This window comes from Bos javanicus, chromosome 3 (genome assembly GCF_032452875.1).
Source record: "Bos javanicus breed banteng chromosome 3, ARS-OSU_banteng_1.0, whole genome shotgun sequence".
Taxonomy (NCBI): Eukaryota; Metazoa; Chordata; class Mammalia; order Artiodactyla; family Bovidae; genus Bos; species Bos javanicus.
Window position 1 is genome coordinate 57,187,093 of NC_083870.1, and position 17,542 is coordinate 57,204,634.

Here is a 17,542-nt window from a genome sequence, read left to right on the forward strand (position 1 = left end):
CATCCTAGGGGAAATCAGTCCTGAATATTCATTGAAGGACTGAGGCTGAAGCTGAAACTCCAATACTTTGGCCACGTCTTGAGATAACTGATTCATGGGAAAAGACCCTGATGCTGGGAAAGATTGAAGGCAAGAGGAGAAGGGAACGACAGAGGATAAGATGGTTGGATGGCATTACCAACTCAATGGACATGAGTTTGAGTAAACTCTGGGAGTTGGTGATGGACAGGGAGGCCTGGCATGCTGCAGTCCAAAGCGTCACAAAGAGTCCGACACGACTGAGTGACTGAACTGAACTATGTCTTAGGTCTGGTTCTAAGCCCAGGGATACAAAGTGAACAAGACAGACAAGGTCCCTGCCCTTAAGAAACTTAAATTATAATAGAGAAAATGACAGACAGTAAATAAATAGATCAGTAATAGGAAAGATAGTGAAAGAATAATGGTACCCAGTAACCTGGAAGAAGTATTTAATAAATAGGATGGCCAACTAAGGTTTTGCTATGAGGATGTCAATAAGCTGAAACCTTAATGGATAATATAAAGCCAACTGTGAGGCCAGGAGAAGTGCATTCTAAGAAGAAATGTTAAGGACAGAGGCCCTGAAGTTGTAAAGGCTTGGTGCATTCAATGAATCAAAAGTTCAGTGTGGTCAGCAAATAAAAGGCTGAAGCAATGGCCAATGGGCAAGGGTCTGATCAAGAAGGAGGACCTGTTGGCCCAGGTAAGGAATTTAGATTTTGTTGGGGTGGTAGGAATGCTAATTTAAAGATAAGTAACTCACCATCCTGGGAAGATTATAGTACGCATCTCATATGATTCCATCACCCCACTGAGAATCATGTCTAGATCTAGATCTTTGCTATTCAAACTGTGGGTCAAGGACCAGAAGTATCAGTTTTGGCATTAATAGGAAGCCTCACAGAAATTCAAGTATCAGGCTTTATCTCAGTCCTTCTGAATCAAAAACTGTACTTCAACTGGTGTTCAGTATACACATTCTAAGTTGAGAAGCATTCACCTAAAGTGTTGTTCTGAAAAATCCGTATTTGCAAGTATTAATATAAAACCATATGCTTTAATGCAAATAGCCAGAAGTTGGTTTAACAGTAAATTAAAAAAAAAAATACTATACTGTCCTGTAAGAGAATACAAATTCTGGATAATTCCAGAAAGAGGTTAAATATGATCAGATCAGATCAGAGATCTATTTATCTCAAATAAATATATGAGAGCAGAAAAGAATAAAGAAGAATCATAAAAGATGATGCCATTTAAACCTATTTGACATAGTTACTTTATATTTTTTTAAATTTAAATTTATTTATTTTAATTGAAGGCTAATTACTTTACAATATTGTATTGGTTTTGCCATATATCAACATGAATCTGCCACAGGTGTACATGTGCTCCCCATTCTGAACCCCCCTCCCACCTCCATCCTCATACCATCCCTCTAGTTACTTTAAAGACAAAATGTTCCATAATATAAAGATACTTTTGTGTACTAGAGTCAACTTCATTTTCCAACTAGAGGAGCTGATCACCTGTCTCCTGCTGATTCCTGTCTATTAACAGAGTAAAGTCCATCTCAAAAACATAACCTAACATGACTGAGTCTACCTCATACTTACCACTTCAGTCCTTTCGTGCCTTATATTTTCAAATGATTACCTCCTAATCTTGTTCTAACTGTTCCTCTTATTTTATCTCAACTTAATTCTGAAAAACTCTTATTAAACTACAGAAAAGTTGAAAAAACAGTAGCCAATATTTGTACAATCTTCACCAAGAGTCACTGTTAACATTTTGCCACTTCTGTTTATCTCTTTCCTCCCCTCTCTCTATGCAGACACACAAATTTTTTCTGAATCAAAGTAGCAGATATTTTGTTCAAGGATCCAATCATGGGTCATGAATTACATTTGGTTTTCATGTCTCCTTAGTCTCCTCTAGCCCATCACTCCCCACCCACCCCCCCTTTTTGGTTGTTATGACATTGACACTAATAGCTCAGGACAGTTGTCCTAGATATATATGTTCTATATAACATTCTACAACATGGATTTGCTTGTTTTCTCAGGATGAGGTCCAAGTTAAACATTTTGGTTATACATTTTGGTGACAACACAACTTGATGTTTTCTTTTGAATAGTTCTCATAGTTCCTGCAACTATGTTTTATGTTTCCTGCTGCTGCTGCTAAGTCACTTCAGTCCTGTCCGACTCTGTGCGACCCCACAGATGGCAGCCCACCAGGCTCCCCCGTCCCTGGGATTCTCCAGGCAAGAACACTGGAGTGGGTTGCCATTGCCTTCTCCAATGCATGAAAAGTGAAAAGTGAAAGTGAAGTCGCTCAGTCATGTCTGACTCTTAGGGACCCCATGAATCACAGCACACCAGGCCTCCCTGTCCATGGGATTTTCCAGGCAAGAGTACTGGAGTGGGGAGCCATTGCCTTCTCCATTATGTTTCCTGCTGCTGCTACTGCTAAGTCGCTTCAGTCGTGTCCGACTCTGTGCGACCCCATAGACAGCAGCCCACCAGGCTCCCCCGTCCCTGGGATTCTCCAGGCAAGAACACTGGAGTGGGTTGCCATTATGTTTCCTAGTAAATTATAAATAAGCTCTTTGAAAAACATAGCCTTGTTTTTAATTTCTTTGGTAATTCCCCAAGGAATGTAGCATAATCTCAGTATATATTACATGCACAATAAAGGAAAACTTGAAAGTAGAGTTGAGAACTGTGTCTAAGAATACACATAAACTGTTACAGAGGGAATGCTTTTATATAAAACCAGAAATACTCTGTCTTTACCTCTAAGATTTTTGAGAAGAATGATTAAGCAGATAAAAAGTTTAGCAAAGTCTCCCATACAAAAATCAATCTAGGAAAGAGCTGGGGATATTAAAGGCAGATATTAAGCGAACTGGACTGCCGAGGTTGGAAGATGAGAGAATGGAAGGCACGATCATCTACTATATCCCTAAATATTTTTACAAGTAAATTGGGCTTTAAATAGAAGATCAGGACAATAGCAGATTTAATAAAAACCTCATTTTTTAAGTCTCGCTTGAGTTAAATACTGATTAGAAACTATTTCTCAGAGAAGAAAGAAGAGCAAAACAGGTCATTTGTTAATTCTTATTTAAATAACAGGGCAGTTCAGAACAGTTCACAAGGACAATAAAAATACGGTATTAAAATCAAATATTATACAACATGATTTTCAGGAAACATTTTTGAAATTATTTTCAAGGCATCTAGTATTATAATTCAAAAGTTTACATTTAGAGGAAGCTATACTAGGTTGAAAGTAAAATTAAAATGCTATCTAATGTATCAAGCAAAGGGAAAGGAAATAGCACCTCCGACTTGTTTGAAGAATGTTTCTATTCAGAAGAAAAGATCAGTAAAAAAAAATTAGATACGGTGTATTAGAGAACATTTTGTATATTAAGCCACCCCTACCTAATTAACTCCAGATGCTGAGCTACCAGCTGACATTGTGAAGTATGTCAGCTGGTGATTAAGGCTATTCTTCCACTCTGCCCCCCATTTTAAGTGTTGTTCGTTATGTAACCCAGTTGCCTTTTGTTGCATAAACACATAGACATATACACACACACGACAAGCTATTGAAAGGAAAACAGAAGTTTTATCTCCTCTAAATGCAACTGGAAAAATGTACCAGTACATGATGCCTATAAATGTCTTATGTGGTAAGCTTTGGCAGATTTATATTTCATGGGCCGGGGTTGGAGGGAAGGTCTAAGTCATTATCAGATATATCATAGCTGTAAGACAACTTTCTAATGCTGGACACATAATAATTCTAAAAATTTGAACAAATTAACTCTATTTTTCTAAACAATATTACTGAAGAAATGTAAAATTATTATGTGAGTGTTAAGAAATGCTCTTTGTAAACCAAGATATATTCTGAAAAGTAATCATGCAGATTTAAAATCTACCACACACTGTATAAAATCTGATAATTTAGGACATTTGCCCTTGAGATATAGAAAATTACATAATGAATAGTTTTTATGACCCACTTAGCTAAATAAGTTCATGTTTCTTCTCATTTACAAAAGAGTTATTTGTTGGCTGATGAGTGTAGATTTTTGGTTCTATAGAAGAGAGTAATTGAGGATACTGCAGAGAGCCAAGAATTATATGGGGATATGATATGCGATATACATTTAGCCTTTACAAATAGCTCTCTAGTAAGAAAGCAAACCTAACTGTGTGTGTCAATGTTATTCTCTTACTTCAATGAGAGGATTAAAGCTATGTAAATAGTGGGATAACAGCAATTCTGTGACAATAAAACAAGGTCAGCTATTTTCAAACAGATAAATACATTTTAACTACATGACTATCACAAATACCTGTCTAATAAGCTACCTCAATATGGTATTTGACACATAGCATTTGCTACTGCTGCTAAGTCACTTCAGTCCTGTCCGACTCTGTGCGACCCCATATACGGCAGCCCACCAGGCTCCCCGTCCTGGGATTCTCCAGGCAAGAACACTGGAGTGGGTTGCCATTGCCTTCTCCAATGCATGAAAAGTGAAAAGTGAAAGTGAAGTCGCTCAGTCATGTCTGACTCTTAGGGACCCCATGAATCACAGCACACCAGGCCTCCCTGTCCATCACCAACTCCTGGAGTTCACCCAGACTCACGTCCATCGAGTCAGTGATGCCATCCAGCCATCTCATCCTCTGTCATCCCCTTCTCCTCCTGCCCCCAATCCCTCCCAGCATCAGAGTCTTTTCCAGTGAGTGGGGTGCCATTGCCTTCTCCATATGATACATAGTATTTTCAAATATTATCTTTTCTTATCATGGGGCTCAATTCCTATTCCCTTTAATATCTGTGGAAAGAACTACACTTATAGTCAGAACTCCAGGTGTGAAGAAAATATCTGAAGCTACTGCTCAAGAGGGGAGTCAGTTTCAGTTTCTGAGATAACTTCCTCCACTTTTCTTAAAACCATTTCATAAATTATCTATCCGTTTATCTAAAGATTCTTAACAACTTGAAAGATAGTGCACCCCAATGTTCAGTGCAGCACTTTTTATAAAAGGATACAAATTAACTTAATTACAAAACAGAAGGAGTTACAGATGTGGAAAACAAGTTTATGGTCACCAGGAGGTAAGGAGGGAAGGGATAAATTGGGAGATTAGGACTGACACAAAACATACTACTATATATCTAAAATAGGTAACTAATAAGGACCTACTGTAGAGCACAGGGAACTCTACTCACTACTCTGTAATGACCTACATGGGATCAGAATCTAAAAGAGTGTATACATGTAAATGTGTAACTGATTCCTTTTGTTGAACAGCAGGAATTAGCTCAACATTGTAAATCAACTATACTCTGATACAAAATTTTTTAAAAAGATTCTCAATAACTTGAAAGGCAAGATTATATTAAAAATACAAGTCATAACCCCTGTTCTCCAGAAGTTTATAGCTAATACTTACATGAATAAAGATAGGATTAAATTCAGGAGTCTAGTCACAAAGAATACAAGTATTCATCAAATAAAGATTTCTCAGTGATGAATTGAGACAATATAGTGATTTTTATTGCAGGGCACCTGCTAAAAATATTTCACAGTTTTAAAGGGCTAGCATACTGAAGAGCATCAAGTTTCTTTTCAAAAATTCAAGCTGTTAATTCATTTATTTCACAAGTATTTGAATACATATTGTAGGCAAGGAAATGTACCAAATACTGTGAAGAATGTAAACTATAGAGAAGTTTGGTTGATGCATTCCTCCAAGAAACTTACAATCCACTGGGCTCAGCATACATATCCCTTAAATGCTTTACCTTCTTGAAATAAAAAACTTGAGTTGGTGTCAGAAAACATTATGAATCCAATGGTATTTACCTGATCTTGCAGTGACATCACTGGATTATTTTTGGTAGTGTTGATGTGAAGAACATGGTATTTATTCTTTGCACACAGGTCATAGGCAATATTGGTAAAAGAGGTGCTTGCAGTTTTGGGGACTCTGTTGTAAATGATCACCATGTCGTCTTCCTCATCTAAAGCTACATCTTGCCGAGGGCCGTCCATGGTATGTCGCTGCTCAATCTCTCGAACTTCATGTCGTGCAATGGCCCTTTCTGCAAAGAAAAATATGAACTTAGTTTTGAAAGACACTATAAAGGAAGTTGTAAAACACTGAAAATAATTTCCTATTCCTGGAACGTAGTTCTCCTACTCAAGAATGGGGTTAAGAACCACTAAAGAAATGTTTTAAGGACCAAAACTTCAGAATTATCTTGGAGAGTTAATAACTCATACATATGAAAAACAAAAGAAAAAACAGTCATTGAGTTTAGAATACAACAGATTAGAGTTCTTCCATGTAGTTCAAAATACACTTTTCATTCCAACAGAATTTTTATAGCCTAAATTAATTCTCAAACCCATAAAGACAGGTTGCATGGAATACTAAACTTCACAGTAAAAATACACTTAGAAAATAAATCACTTATAATTTAGGCAATGATTTAGAAATTTATTACTTAGGATGTAGCTGTGTGTGTGCTCAGTTGTGTCTGACTCTTTGCAACCCCTTGGACTGTAGCCTGCCAGGCCCCTCTGTCCATGGAATTCTCTAGGCAAGAATACTGGAGTGGGGTGCCATTTCCTACTCCAGGGGATCTTCCTCACCCAGGGATCCAACCTGCATCTCTTGTGTCTCTTGCATTGGCAGGTAGATTTCTTACCACTGCACCACCTGGGAAGTATATCGGATATAATAACTCCCCGCCTTATCAGAATGTACTAGGGCAGTGATTATAAACGCTTGTGTGATTTTAGGTAACAAGGGTAAAGATGGTATCATAAAACCTTTTTCATTTTGGTGTTTTAAAATACAGATAAGTCCTGGCTATGTTTATTAATTAAACTCCATGGTGCCTCTAATTCAAACGACTGTTCACCAAGCAGTTTGAAAAGCAAGTTACATTTTTTTTCTTATTATTTATTTTTTAATTGAAAGATAACTGCTTTACAGAACTTTGTTGTTTTCTGTCAAACCTCAACATGAATCGGTCACAGGTATACATACTTCCCCTCCCTTTTGAACCTCCCTCCCATCTCCCTCCCCATCCCACCCCTCTCCCTCCCCATCCCACCCCTCTAGGTTGAGGCACAGCCCCTGTTTGAGTTTCCTGAGCCATACTATTCTCTATTTAATATAGGCTTTAACTTCAAATACTCTTTAGAATTAAGAAGCAAGAATATGGGAAGAAATGGGGCGGGGGGAGTAACAAGACTGCAAATTACTCTGCACAAAGACAACTGCTCACACACAGTATGCACCCTCCTTCCACTGGATCTCTGTGCCTCACCCTGCCTTGAACTCTCATTCATTCTCCCTCTAGCTCAATTCTGCCTAGTGAACCCCTCAAACTTCACATTGAATTTAATCATCACCTGCAAGGGAAGCATCATCTAATCTCCCTAACTAGGCCAAACCTCACACATACACACATGATGTATGTATATATACCTCATAATGCACATCTCATACATACACATAAGTGCAATTTTACATTTTATGTGTATTAGCATCCATCTACCATGCTGGCAACAATTCAGTAAAGTGACATAAAAAAGCACTGTGGTACAATTACAGTAACAAGTTCAGGCTTCAAATATTGTTTGACTATGCATCTTAAATTTTGATTCAGAAGATATGGCCACTGCATTATAAAGTATGCTCTGAGCTGAGGATTCACCTTCAGAAGACTTGAAGTTCCAAGCCTGCTGCTTACTGGTGGTGGTTTAGTTGCTAAGTCATGTCTGACTCTGCGACCCCATGGACTGGAGCCCACCAGGCTCCTCTGTTCATGGGATTTCCAGGCAAGAATACTGGAGTGGGTTGCCATTTTCTCCTCCAGGGGATCTTCCTGACCCAAGGATCGACCCCACGTTTCCTATGTCTCCTGAGTTGCAGGCAGATTCTTTACCCACTGAGCCTTCAGGGAAGCCCTACTAGCAGCGGGCTTTCCAAAACAGGAAAGCAGTACACATATGAATATATACTATGCACATATATTTATCTTTTTTCATGGGGGAGAGTTGGTTGGGAATATGGAGAAAACGAGATGAGCTTAATGTGGAACATACTGTTGAACTGCCTGGGATACCCAGGAGACGTAGATAACTGGGCACACAGCTCAAGTGCTTGAGAATAAACATTCATGTAGAAGACAGACATCTGGGAAACCATAGGAATGATGAAACTACGTAGATACTACAGAATGTATAGCATGTAAAGAGAATTTAATCTTAGAACAGAATCTTAGGAAGTATCAACATTTAAGGGCCAAGAAAAAAAGACAATCAAAAGAAAAGACTAGGAAGAAACAGAAGAAGAAATCTGGACAGACTTTTAAGAACCACATACCACATGTTTAGAAAGCACATTATTTTTCAAAATTTACAGTAGTTTACAAATGAATCTGAAATTGAAGTAATGTATGATGCTCAAGCATCTACACAGGATTTGGAAGTTCTCTCACTAAATTCAGCATGTATTATGGAAAGCCTAAGAATATAATTATATTCAATAATTTTAAAGGAATTGTATCTTCTAAGCAACCCCAAACTGTCACCACAATCCAAAACTATTTCACTATTGTCATGTCCTCACTCTCCCTTTTCCACTATGGGAAATAAAACAGTACTGCTGACATTTAAGTGCTGACAGAAGTTTAAGAGGTTGTTTCCTACAGCAGCCAGATATATATGAAATTACCTTTACTTTTAATGGCTACACCAACAACCAATAATGCTGAATGCTTTCACTGGTTTTTCTGAACTCAGTATTTGGAAAAGAAACAGATTTTGTTATTCTTTAAAGAAGTTATTATTTAGTTTATAGATTAAAAAACTTTTTAAGGTGCTAAAACTCTAGAGCATGAAACTAACATGTTTTTAGAATTAATCATCATTCTTAGTTCATTATGTGTATTAAAGTATATGAACTGTATATTTGACATTTCCTAAATTAAAGACTAGAGATCTCTTCAGGAAAATTAGAGATACCAAGGAAACATTTCATGCAAAGATGGGCACAATAAAGGACAGAAACAGTATGGACCTAACAGAAGCAGAAGATATTAAGAAGAGGTGGCAAGAATACACAGAAGAATTATACAAAAAAGATCTTTATGACCCAGATAACCACAATGGTGTGATCATTCACCTAAAGCCAGATATCCTGAAACGTGAAGTCAAGTGGGCTTTAGTAAGCATCACTATGAACAAAGCTTGTGGAGGTGATAGAATTCCAGCTGAGCTATTTTAAATCCTAAAAGATGATGCTGTGCAAGTGCTACGCTCAGTATGCCAGCAAATTTGGAAAACTCAGCAGTGGCCACAGGACTGGAAAAGGTCAGTTTTCATTCCAATCCCAAAGAAAGGCAATGCCAAAGAATGTTCAAACTACCTACCGCACCATAGAACTCATTTCACACACTAGGAAAGTAATGCTCAAAACTGTCCAAACAATAGTGGCTAATGATGATTTTTTGGGTCCTTTGAGGATATGATGAAAGCAATAGATCTGGTCTCCAGAACGGCTGATGTGTACATTTCAGAGCTTCCTCCTAGAGCCCAACCATGGACAGGCAGCTCCATGACCCGAAGTTAATTATTTCCAAAAAAAGAAAAAAGGTTCATGGACATCAAGGCCTGATAGTAAACTGCCTAAAGGTATTAGTATATATATTGAAAACAAGAGGTTACTCAGAAATTAGAATTGCAGGCAAAGAGAAATCATAGAGAAAATTGGCAGTGACGATTAGAAAAATGTCCACAGGGAGGGTGCCTTGTCACAAAATTTGACCTGTCAGAACTCCCTGGTAATTATGCCTTTTGCAGAGCCAGACAGAAACTAAGAGCTTGGAGCTATCAAACACCTGAGTTAAAGTGGATCCTTAGCATTTTCTAGGGATAAATCCTCAGTTGTGTAAATCCCCAAATACTGTTCTGAAGTATAATTTGTTCCCCATAAAATATGCACACAATGAGAAGTAGGAAGCAATAAAGGAGCACCAAAAGAAAGCTATTAAAAGGTTAACTGATTCCTTTTCCAGCACCACTTACTGTGAATGAACTGTCTAGTCAGACACTATCTGATCTTCATGGAAGTAGGATTTGGTAATTATTATGAATTAAACAAATTGGTTGTCCAATAGTATACATCATTTTCTTATGAATATGTTTAGCCTGAGTCAGTTTCATTGAATTCAATCATGCTGCTGCTAAGTAGCTTCAGTCCTGTCCGACTCTGTGCGACCCCATAGATGGCAGCCCACCAGGCTCGGCCATCCCTGGGATTCTTCAGGCAAGAACACTGGAGCGGGTTGCCATTTCCTTCTCCAATGCATGAAAGTGAAAAGTTGAGAGTGAAGTCGCTCAGTTGTGTCCGACTCTTAGCAACCCCATGGACTGCAGCCCACCAGCCTCCTCCATCCTTGGGATTTTCCAGGCAAGAGTACTGGAGTGGGTTGCCATTGTCTTCTCCATCAATCACCATGGGGACTGACAAAATAAATTCCGATGATTAAAGGCTGGACTCTCAACACTAGTAAATGCTTTCTTGTGTGGTTTCCAGGCAGTGAGCAAGAGACACACGTGTTGTCCTTAAAACTTACAAGTGGACTTCCCTGGTGGTCCAGTGGTTAGGATTCCACCTGCCAATGCAGGGGACGCAAGTTTGATCCCTGGTCTGGAAGATTCCACATGCCGCAGGGCAACTACTGAGCTCGCGTGCCACAGCCACTGAAGCCCACACACCCCAGAGTCCATGCTCCACAACAAGAGAAGTACCACAGCGAGAAGCCTGCAGTCCACAACTAGAGTTGCTCCTACTTGTTTCAGCTAGAGAAAGCCTGTGTGCAGCAACAAAGACCCAGCACAATAAAAATTAAATAAATTAATTACTTAAAAAATTTTACACATATGTTTAACTGGATCATTCTATAAAAAGAAGTTGAGACCACCTTCTACTTCAAGGAAGATGGTGTAAACTTATGTTTTTGCTATTCCTCTCATGAAGTACAACTAAAACCCTGGACATTATATAAATGACAAACTTAAGACTCTAAAGTTGGAGAGAAGAAAACAGGCTAGTTAGAGCCCTTAAGATTCAAGGAGCAACATGGTGAGTTTCTTTTCTTTAGCCTTATATATCCCAGTCTTGGAGCAGTAGAAGCTGGCAACCCAGGAGCAGGCATACATAAAAAGACGTCCAACAAAAGCCCTGCCAGAACTCCAAGAAAGGGACAGCATAGTAAGACAAAAAACTTTTGGACAATAATCACTCTACTTTAGCCAAACTCCACAGAAAAAACTGTGCCCCACTTCCATTCCTCACAGGCCAAGTGGCTAGCCTAGACTTCTACCCTCACAAAGCTGTAATCAGGTGCCCAGTATCTCTGATGGAATGGTGTCAGAGAAGACAAGGTAGGGAGCCAGAACTTTTATCCTAGGCAACAGGTAACAAGGCACCTCTGCAGTGTCAGTGAAGACCAAGCAAGGAACCAGAATGTCCACTTTCACACAGGAGTGATGAGAGGCCCCCTCCCCTCCCCACTTGGTGCTGTCAGAGGAGACCTAGTGGAGAATCAGGATGTTCACCATCACTCAGTGTAATGAGGCCACTCCCGTCCCTGCCCAAGGTAACAATGAGCTCACCGGGTGTTGATGGTGGCCTATTTGGGAACCTGAACTTCTACCTCCACTTCACAGTAACAAAACAGCAACCCTTTCCTTTGCCAGAGCAGTATTGGAGAAAGTCAACTAAAACAAAAGGTATTTTTAAATAAGATTCAGAGTACCCACAGATACAGAGAACAAACTAGTGGATACCAGTGATGAGAGGGAAAGGGGAGGGATAATACAGGTGTTGGGGGAGAAAGGGGCTATTGTGGATTATATGACATCATGTGTGCGAAACTTTTGAAAATTGCAAAACACTATAGAATTTAAAGAATATTTTCTTCAACTGAAGAAAAAAGATCCAAAGTCTCACAACATAATATAAAAATATCCATGTTTCAATCAAATTGTACTGAGCATATTAAGAACCAACAGGATCTCAAACTCAATGAATAGAGATAAGAAATGACAATATAAAAAGAACAGCAATGTTAGAATTATCAAAGATTTAAAGCAGTCATTATAAAATGCTTTCAAGAACAAGCTTGAACCAAATGAAAAAATAGAAGGCCTCAGAAAACAAGCTCAGTAATGAAATAAAATATATAGATAACTAAATGGAAATTTTAGAACTCAAAGAAGAAAAAACAACAAACAAACAAACCCATAATAAAAAGCTCAGTGAATGGGATCAACAGCAGAATGGAAAGGAAGGAAATTTAGTGAACTGGAACATGGAACAAAAGAAATTATCCAATCAGAATAACAATGAGAGACTATAATAGGGAGAATAAAGCAACAGAACCTTGGGGAACTGTGGGATATAGCAACAGGATTTAAAATTGGTGTCACAGAGTCTTGGAAGGAAAGGAGAAAGAAAGCAGGGCTGAAAGAATTCTTAAAGAAATATGGCTGAAAACTTGACATCCGACAGGAGACAAAGATTTAAGATGCTGAACAAACTCCAAATGGCATAAACCAAAAACATCCAAGACAAGACACATCATAATTAAGCTTCTGGAAACTAAAAATTAAGAAAAAAAGGCTTGAAATCAGCCTGAGAAAATGAAGCCTACTGTAGAAAAGAACTGGAATAACAGCAGATTTCTCATCAGAAGTCAAAGAGCCAGGAGGAGGTGCCACAATTTTTCAAGTGATGAAATAAAATAATCCTACACCCAGAGAAAATCATCCTCAAGAATGAAGGGGTATAAGATATTCTTATATGAAAGAAACCTATAATGATTTATTGCCACTATGATTAATGAGGTTTTCTAGATAGGAAAAAAAAACATAAAAGAAGAAATCTTAAAACACAAGGGAAAAAAAAGGCAACAAGAAAATAGAATAAATACAAAAATACGTTTGACATATAAAGAAAAAATTATAACATTGTGTGATATGATTTTAAATGTATGCAGAAGAAACATTTAGTACAATTATGTTGTAAGTGGCAGATAGTAAAAGTATGTAAATCGAGGTAGTTTCCATACTTCACTTGAATTGGTAAACTGATGACACCAATAAACTGTGACAAGTGATATTTATATGATGTAACACACAAAGCAACCATGAAAAATGCTGTATAAAGACTCCGAAACACACTCCAAGTGTTTTAAATTCAAAAACACTATGGATAAATCAAACTGTAACTTTTAGTAAGTGTAAAAGTAATTTATAGGAATGAAGAGAAAGGAAAAGAGGTAAGAAGAAAAACAGAAAACAAAACGGAAAGAAATATCAAGGAAACTTAAATACATAAGTGAATAAAAATGAAAATAAAGTAAGAGGAATTCCCAAGACAGCAAAGACCCTGAGCTTACTTCCCCTCATAAGCACAGCAAAATTACAACTATTTACAGAATAACTATTGATGAAAAAGATTTGAACCTACCAGAAAAGATCGTCTACACTAAAAGTATAAAGAAGGAACCATAATGGAGATGGACAGGAGAGGTAGAGTTGTAGTAGAGTCAAAACCTCAACCCTTGGGTTGGGTGACCCACAAATGGTAGAATTATTTCAACCGCAGAGGTTCTCCCCCAGGGAAAAAGGGGTCTGTGCCCCACAATGGGCTCTGTAGCCCAGAGTCGTGTGCCAGAAAGATGAGCCCCCAGAGTATCTGGCTTTGAAGATCAGTGATGCTTATTTTCAGGAGACACAGAAGACTGTGGGAAATAGAGACTCCATTCTGAAAGGGCAGACACAAAATCTTTTCTGTTGTTGGAACCAGGGCAGATGGCAGTAAGGAGCCTGGGTCGGACCTACCTGCTGATCTTGGAGAGTCTCCCAGAGAAGCAGGAGGCAACTGGAGCTCATGCTGAGGCAAAGACACTGCTGGCAGCCATTCTGGGGAGCCTGTCCTACCATGGGGACACTGGTGTTGAAAAATGCCATTCTGGAATACTCCCTCTAGCTTATTAATGTCAGGACCCAGCTCCCTCCACCCCCACCCACAAGTGCTGGGACTCCTCAGGCCAGGCAACTAACCAGGTGGGACACAGCTCCACCCACCAGCAGACAGGGCACCTTAACACCCCTGAGCCCACAGCAGTTCCTGAACATGACCCTAGCCACCACAGGCCCACGATGCAGCTGCACATACCAGTGTAAAGGCACCAGAGCCAGACCTTCCAGAGGCCTTGACCACCAGCAGGCAGGCAAAATCCCCAGAATACTCTGAGACTCACACCAGCAAGCCTGCTTTAGCATTAGGACCAGCTTCATCTATCCTTCCTAAACTATTTCAAGAAACTGCAGAGGAAGGAATGTTTTCAAACTCATTCTATGAGGCCAGCAACACCCTGATACCAAAACCAGATAAAGATATCACAAGAATTGAAAATTATAGGCCAGAATAACTGATGTACTTAGATTCAAAAATCCTCAACAAATATTGGCAGAGCAAATACAAAATACATTAAAAGGATCATACTTCATGATCAAATGGACTTCATATCAGGTATGCAAGAATGGTTCAACAGCCACAAATAAACTAATGTGATAAACATTAACAAACTGAAGAATAAAAACTATATAATCATCTCAATAGGGGCAGAAAAAAATTTTGACAAAATTCAACACCCGTTTATGATTTTAGAAAAACAAAAACAAAAAAACCACTCTCCAGAAAGTGGGCATAGAGAATATACCTCAACATAATAAAGGCCATACATGAAATGGCAACCTACTCCAGTGTTCTTGCCTGGAGAATCCCAGGGATGGGGGAGCCTGGTGGGCTGCCATCTATGGGGTCACACAGAGTCTGGCACGACTGAAGTGACTTAGCAGCAGTAGCATGATAAGCCCAGAGCTAACATCATACTCAACAGTGAAAAGTTGAAAGTATTTTTTCTAACATTAGGAACAATACAAGGATGCCCACTCTCCCCACTTTTATTCAACGTAGTATTAGAAATCCTAGCCATAGCCATAGCAATCAGACAAGAAAAATAAAAGGAATCTAAATTGAAAAGTAAGACTGTCACTGACTGCAGATGACATATAATACTATACACAGAAAACCCTAAAGAAAACTACTTGAGTTCATCAATCAATCTGGTAAAGTTGCAGAATACAAAATTAATATATAGAAATCAGTTGCACTTCCATACCCTACCAACGAACTATTAGAAAGAAAACTTAAAGAAACAATCCTATTTACAATTACATTGAAAAGAATAAAATACCTACGAATAAACATATATAAGGGGTAAAAGACCTGTGTCCCTATATACAAGGGCTCTTCTAGACCCTTGTAAATACACGGCTTACATATTTATTATGTTTGTGCATTAATTATATATTGATGCTTAAGATTAATGAAAATATATTACAAAATAAAAATTAAATTTTCTTCCCAAATTTCATCTCACTAATGAATTATGACTAAAAACTTATTGGTTAATGTTCTTAAGAGGATCTATTAGGTAAGAACATTGAAGTAGCTGATCAATATCCCAACAATCTGGTAACTACCAATATAATTATTTTTTTATTGCTAAGATTTAAGTTAAAGGACTATGTATTATATTTATATTGGCTGGTTTTTTACAGTTATTACACAAATATTAAAATGTGAAATTCTTATAACAACCTTCCTTTATATTACCAATCTGAAAAATGCATTAATCACCTATATGAAATATAATATTGTTAATAGCCAACACTGAATTCTATGTGTCTTAAATGTATCATTCTTTACACGCATACTCTGTGTTAAGTGTTTCATATGCATTATCTCAAGTTTTGATTCTTAAAACAACCCTAAGAGGCAATATTATTATTCTCATCTAGATGAGGAAACTGATTCTCAAAGAAGTTAATTGATCATAAGTAAAGTGAAGTGAAGTCGCTCAGTCATGTCCGACTCTTTGCGACCCCGTGGACTGTAGCCTATCAGGCTCCTCTGTCCATGGGATTTTCCAGGCAAGAGTGCTGGAGTGGATTACCATTTCCTTCTCCAGGGGATCTTCCCGACCCAGGAATCAAACCCAATCTCCTGCATTGCAGGCAGACGCTTTATTGTCTGAGCCACCAGGGAAGCCCAAAATACTAAAGCAGTAAGTAGCTAGTTTGTCTCCTTAAGATACTATCCTATGTGTGTTGAAAGTCACTCTGTCATGTCCAACTATTTGTAGTGCTCAGGCCAGAATACTGGAGTGGGTAGCTGTTCCCTCTTCCAGGGGATCTTTCCAGTCCAGGGATCGAACCCAGGTCTCCTACACTGCAGGCAGATTTTTTACCATCTGAGCCACCAGGGAAGCCAATGTAAGGATATGGTTTCAGGTCAATCTGACTCTAGAGCCTGTGCTCCACATTATACTTGTCATCTGAGATTTAATCTAATTTCATAAGAGGAAGGAGTAGGGTTGTATAATTAAATACAGCAGGATATTATATAAAAGCACTACTTTTTTTGCAAGTACCCATTTTCAAAATATAGAATATTATAGTTAAAAATCATGGGTGAGCTGACTTCATTCTGTACATATTTCAATCACTTGAAATGAATATTCTGATAGGAAATGGGGATTCCAACCAATATTCTTTTCCCTTTTCTCAAGTTTTACCAAGACATCTCAAATATCCCTCATACCTTTTTATACACTTCTCAAGTAATCTATTCTTATTTTAAATTTACATCTTATACAAAGTCAAATAAATGCCATAACAGAGAACAAACTAATTCTGAAATCAAGAATTGGGGTAAAAAACTTACGGAGAAAGATACACTGGATAAGTTGAGCTTTGAAAAGATACTGGGTCTCAAAATAGAGAGATGGATCCTTTGGGAAGCCATAAAGGCCTGCAGAGTGACTAAGTTGACAAGTAACACACTAGTAAAATTTGATTATAAAATTATTTAACCAACAGTGTTCTGTGACAACCTAGAGGGGTGGGACGGGGTGGGAGGGAGGTTCAAGAGAAAGGGGACATATGTACACTGGCTGATCCATACTGTTGTATTCAGTTCAGTCCAGTCGCATCTAACTCTTTGTAACCCATGAACTGTAGCACACCAGGCTTCCCTGTCTATCACCAACTCCCAGAGCCTGCTCAAATTCATGTCCATGGAGCGGTGATGCCATCCAATTATCTCATCCTTTGTCATCCCCTTCTCCTCCTGCTTTCAATTTTCCCCAGCATCAGAGTCTTCTCCAAGGAGTCAGTTCTTCACATCAGGTGGCCAAAGTATTAGAGTTTCAGCTTCAGCATCAGTCCTTCCAATGAATATTCAGGATTGCTTTCCTTTAGGATTGACTGATTTGATCTTCCTGCAGTCAAAGGGACTCTCAAGTCTTCTCTAACACCACAGTTCACAAGCAT

At 38.4% G+C, this 17,542-nt stretch overlaps 1 protein-coding gene across 6 annotated transcripts in view; it reads right to left on the reverse strand.

Moving 5' to 3' along the window:
- The window catches only part of HS2ST1 (heparan sulfate 2-O-sulfotransferase 1), a 189,237-nt gene that overhangs the window by 40,508 nt on the left and 131,187 nt on the right, over positions 1–17,542 (reverse strand). For all 6 annotated transcript variants that reach the window (XM_061411384.1, XM_061411383.1, XM_061411381.1 and 3 more), the window contains one exon: positions 5,918–6,156. In XM_061411384.1, coding sequence (XP_061267368.1) covers positions 5,918–6,156 — 239 coding nt within the window. The remainder of the gene's footprint in view (positions 1–5,917; positions 6,157–17,542) is intronic.